Source organism: Aegilops tauschii, chromosome 7, assembly GCF_002575655.3.
Source record: "Aegilops tauschii subsp. strangulata cultivar AL8/78 chromosome 7, Aet v6.0, whole genome shotgun sequence".
Lineage (NCBI taxonomy): Eukaryota > Viridiplantae > Streptophyta > Magnoliopsida > Poales > Poaceae > Aegilops > Aegilops tauschii.
Genome location: NC_053041.3, coordinates 575,153,619 through 575,159,102, shown reverse-complemented (window position 1 = coordinate 575,159,102; position 5,484 = coordinate 575,153,619). Strand labels below are relative to the sequence as shown.

The following is a 5,484-nucleotide window of genomic DNA, read 5'->3' as shown; positions in this document are numbered from 1 at the left end:
AAGTATCCGTGTGTCCAAACATCAAGGGGAAAACTCGAGGAATCACCCCCGGTGAATTCCACTCGATGTAATCATCAAGGTGAACGTAAGAGGAACCACCCCCAAGATTCACACTTGAGGGGTTGCACGACAGAGTCGTATCGGAAGTGGTTAAGGAGGAAATCACCCTCGATGACCACGACCGAATAGCTACACTACAGCGTTAACATCAGAAGTGCTGAAGAGGTCTCACCCTCGGCACTCGATAGTAACCCAGTAGTGTCGAGCAAATAAGGGGAAAGTGATGTGCGGTGCCGGGGCCTGGTCTTCGATCCCGTTGATCGGGTCTTCGATGATGAAGCAGGGGCAACTGGGACAAGGTGGGGGTCACTGATGGATCACTAACCAACCTATACTAAGCAGTTTAGGATAAGTAGGTAAGGTACAATGAGCAGGTTACAAAAACAGGCTATGCATCAGAATAGGAGCAAACAATTACAGTAGCAAAATCTAATGCAAGCCTGAGAGAAAGGAAATGGGCGATATCGGGATGATCAAAGGGGGGGCTTGCCTGGAAGCTCTGCTGAAAAGGAAGAAGTGTCGTCGTCGACGTAGTCGATCACAGGGGCAGCATCGGTCTCGGGGTCTACCGAAGAGAAGAGGGGGGAGAAACAATAAATATAAAGCAAACAAAGCATCATAATGCATAACATGGTAAAACACGATGTTAGGGGTGAACTAACGCAGTGCTAGGTGATACAGACGAAGAGGGAAAACATCCGGGAATGTAATACCGGTTTCGGACCTGTGTCAGACAGATGACCGGAGGGGGAATGTTCCATGTTTGGATAGTTAGAGGCATCTGACAGGTAAACGGACCGCATATTCGGATTCGTCTCGTCATTCTGAGCAACTTTCATATATAAAGTTTTTCGATCCGAGCTACGGTTTATTTTCTGTTAATTCTAAAGTTTTAAATCAATTTCTAAAATTTCTGGTTTTATTTTAATTTGTTTTAATCCGAGCTGACCAAGTCAACTTTGACTAGTCAAAAGGGCAGGGTGTGGCCCAAATTTCATAGGTTGTACCTAAACAAATACATAAAACTAATCTAATTGAAAGGGACCCACATGTCATCTACACTTAAACTAATCAAGAAATTTAATTAACCTAACTATTCCTAGACTAGTCTAACTGGGCCGGCCATGCTGGACACTAGCATGTTGGCCGAATATGCTAGGCACGCATGCACGGGAGTGCACAGCGGCCATGGCCTACGGCGGCAGCAGCAGCAAGCAGTAGCCAAGAGCAACAGCGGTAGTGATTTGGAGCAGCAGCGACATGGATTAGAAGCCGGGAGCAGCAGTAGCGGCGGCATGAGCAGCAGCCAAAGCAGCAGGAGCGTAGCAGGAGGCAGTAGCAAGCAGCGGCAAGCAGTAGGCAACAGCGGACGAGGCAGCAGGCGGGCGTGAGCGAGCCCAGGCGCGCACAGGCGCGGGCGACTGCGAAGAGGCAGCAGCGCAGACGAGCAGGGGCGCGGCCCCGGTGGGCGTGGCCAGGCCCCGACGGGCACGGCTGGAGTGGCGCGCAGGGCGCAGCCTCGAGGAGGCAGGACGCGGGCGGATGTGTGGCGCGCGTGCGATGCGCGGCCGGGGGCATGCACGGGGCGGCCATAGGCGTACGGGAGCACCGGGCAGAGGCGCGCGGGGCTCGCCGAGCTCGACAGGGTCGAGCTAGCGGCCACGGCGAATAACGACGTCGGCTGCAGGCGGTGATGGTAGCTACGGCACCGGTTCGATATGTAAGGAGAGGGCTTCCGAAGAGGAGCTCACCGTGTAGGCACACGAGGACCCGTCGATAGATTAGGAGCAGCAGGCGTCGCCGGATCCGAAGAAGATCGCCGGTGGCAGCCGTGGGGAGGATGAGGTCGATTCGGTCAATGCGGTGGCGCGGAGCTCGCGTTCTTCGGCGCAGACGAAGCACAGGGACGCAGCCAGGCTCCTGGACACGGTCCCAGGCCAAGGGGTGGTCGGTGGGCGCAGGAAGACGCCGGCCATGGCGACGGTGGCGGCGGTCTCCTCTTTTTTTTTACCAGGCATGCCCCTTTCCATTTAAGATAAACGGAAATACAACAGTCTTCGATACAGCCAGGAAGCAAGGAAAGAGGAGCAGCGAGTTCAACGCGCTGCCAGGAAACCCACAACGGTCTCCTCTAGATCGGGAAGAGGAGCGAGTGTGGGGAAGAAGTGGGAGAGGCAAGTGGAGGGGAGGCAATGAGGCCGAGGGGGCTGCAGGGGGTGGCGTCCTTATCTTCCCCCGGCGGAAACGACGCGGTGGTCGGGGATGACCGACGGGCGCGCCTCGGTCGGCTTCCCCTTTAGCGATCTGGAAGGCGACCGAGTGGGGTTAGGCTAGGCCGGCCTGGGCCCGTCCCTGTGGCCTAAGGCCCAGGGGCAGGGCGGTTTTCTTTTCTTTCCTTTTAAATTTTGTTTTTCTTTTATTTGTTTTGTTTCTGATTCTTTTCAAATTATTTTAGTTTTAAAACACAAAACTTGCACCAAAATTTGTGATATATAACAGGCCACTGCCATAATAACTTTGGCACTTACATAAATTAGTTTGTAACTTTTACCATTTAAAAAGCATTTAAAATATTGCACTGGCCCCTGTTTTAATCATTTTAAGGCACCTAAACACTTTATAAAAAATTGGTTTCACCAAGACAGTTACTCATCGATTAATTCTAATGCGATGAACATTTTTATTTTACTGTTTGAATAAATATTATTTTTACTTTATTTTAAATTTGAAATTGAATTCGGTTTGGATTAAAGTGAGGTTTAGAAAATCAATTGCGATGACGTGGCACAAATAACAGGAGCTTACTGAAGCATGACACCCGGGGTGTTACACAAGCGGTACCCACTTGGGATATGCAAGATGTTTTAAATAATTTTTTGGCACACATACTTTTGACCACGACTACTATGTAACAATGACTGATAACTTCACATTTGAATGTAACACCATTGCACCATGTTATTACAACCGCTAGTCTGAAATTAAGATTAAAATAGACTGTAAATACTCCCTCCGTCCGGGTTTATTAGACCTCTTAGGCCCTTCCCAGTGCTCCACGGTGGATAGGTGCTAAGCATGCCAAATAAGCGAAAAAAATGACATGGCACAACATTGAAGGAGGAGAGATAGCACTTTGATGACCCCAGGAAGAACCAATGCCAAGCGCAAGAACCTAGGCAAACCACTTAAATGAAACAATTTGACCAATGCATGAAAGACTTTAGGTGCTAACTCATTAAATAAAGTGTGCTTAGCAACAACAAGCTAAACACCTATGCATTGGAGAGTTGAGTTGCTAAGGTATTTAATGCACTTAGCACCTCAGCTAAGCACCTTTGCACTGGAAGAGGTCTTAGCATCACAAGCATGTCCCTTTTTATAAGGCCTCGCTTTGAAAAGGTGCATGCATGCAACCATTTCATTGGTTGCATTGAAAACCATTGTTGTTGGTGCCATGACTAGGAAATTAATACACTTCATGCGTGCTTTTTTATTGGCTGCATGCATGTGAGAGAGTGCATTGGGAGTGGAATGGAAGAATTAATGTGGGCAAATTACTATGTGTCTTGGTCTAAGAGAAGTTGTCTTTAGGCCTAATAAACCCGGACGGAGGGAGTATCTGCTAACTTATTAAATTTGAGGACATTCCTTAGAATTTCTAAATGCCTCCTGTAATTTTGAGAACTCTGCAATAATTTCTTCAGAATAAACAGAAGTTTCTCTCTCAGTTTTCAAATTTCTGTTTATATTTCATTTTTTTATAAAGTTTTGTTGCTGTCTAGAAAAGACTGTTTGAATCAAACAGATGCAGCAACGTCAGCAACCTTAATTTTAATAGAATTAACAGTCCTTCACAGACTACCAGTAGTAGGATAGGATATCATCACTTCTGAAAATATAAATAGCATGACAAATATCCAGGTCTAGTGAGTTTAGACTCCAAGAGATCATGGAGCAAGCTTTGCGACTAGTTCGTCCAGAACAGACGGGCAACTGCTCCTCAGGTGCTCATATCCATCAGATTCCATGACCACCTTCAGGTTTCCCGGAGACATCAGGAACTTGAAGCATGCCTTCTTCAGAGCACCGCAACCGTGCTGCTCAGCCAGTGCCAGCGTGGTCGCCACCGTGCTTTTGCAGATGTGATCGCACAGCTTCCCCTCGCAGATCAGCTTCAGCCTCTCCATATCATACCTGTCAGCCGCCACCAGTAAATGCTGAGCAATCTCCGCCGCGCCGCCTTCGTCCATGGCGGGCAACGAGTCGGTGTAGATGAAATGGAGCAACGCCTTGAACACCCTGGCTTCCATGTCGTCGATCAGCACTCGAGTTGCGGTCTTCTCCTTCATAGGGCCAAGGAGCTCCGCCTTGAAGACCGGTGAACGAGCTGCGAGTATGCACCTGTGCGCAGCGAATGTCTCCTCGCCGACCTCGAAAGTAACATCGGCCGCCTCACCGGCCAAGAGTAGTTGTCCAAGATGATGGTGCATGTTGGACGGTGGCACCACAACGTGCTGTGGGATTGGCTCAGTGAAGATCTCCTTTGACACGGTGACATCGCACCTGATGCTGAAAACATCATCCCTAAGGTAAGGGGATTCCTCCAAGTCCTTTCTCTTGATGAATTGACCAAAGCCCCATCCTGTATCTTTCGTGGAGAATGTGCGTAGCTGGCTGCTGCATCCAAGGTTTTGGTTACCGAATGAGGCAATTTTACCGAGGGTGACTGATAAACGTGGTTACCACGGTTACCGGAAAATACCGAGAAATACCGAGAATATTTCAAACGAATTTTATAGTTGAATTTTGAATTCAAATAAATGAATGAACGAACATTCAAACCAAAGACCTGTCAAAACAGGAACTAGGTTGCTATGGACACGTCAGAATCAACTCTCCTTGCATTAATTAGATCCTAGGCACTTTACTACAAATCGAGCGTTAAAATTCAAAATTTTCAAAAATAATGGTATTTTTTGCTCGGTATGTGGATTTACCGAGGGGCACGGAAATACGCGGTAACCATGGGAAATCTTGAAATTTCGACTGGTAACCAAAACCTTGGCTGCATCTGCTGTACAATGCCACTGGTTGCCTGTCATGGTCAAGCAAACTAATCTTGAACTCTGCTTTGACTTCACCAGCATTAGTTGGAGCAGTACTATAGTGCAGATAGATGGATATCCAATCTGCGTCTTCAGTCACACAGCCGTCTGGGTAGTAGCGCATACACCAGGGATGGCATCCGATGGTGAAAGTCTCGGACTTGATGTATTTGCCATTGCCAAGCCCCTTGGTGCGGGAGTAGCCGTCTATCTTGACGACGTGCGACCCGGACATGGCCTGCGCGACGATGGCCGACGCAGGCGGCGACGACGATCCGTCGTTGGGAGCGATGTTGCCCACGGAGGACGAAGAGGACAT

The 5,484-nt window shown here is 48.6% G+C and overlaps 1 protein-coding gene across 1 annotated transcript; it reads right to left on the bottom strand.

Annotated features, from left to right (window-relative positions):
- Positions 1 to 3,905: 3,905 nt before the first annotated feature.
- LOC109750528 (BTB/POZ and MATH domain-containing protein 2-like) lies at positions 3,906 to 5,484 on the bottom strand. The gene is made up of 2 exons (XM_020309488.3): positions 5,084 to 5,484; positions 3,906 to 4,737 (listed from the first exon to the last, which is right to left on the bottom strand). Exons 1-2 carry the CDS (start codon positions 5,482 to 5,484, stop codon positions 4,008 to 4,010), a joined length of 1,131 nt encoding a protein of 376 aa, XP_020165077.1. The 3' UTR covers positions 3,906 to 4,007.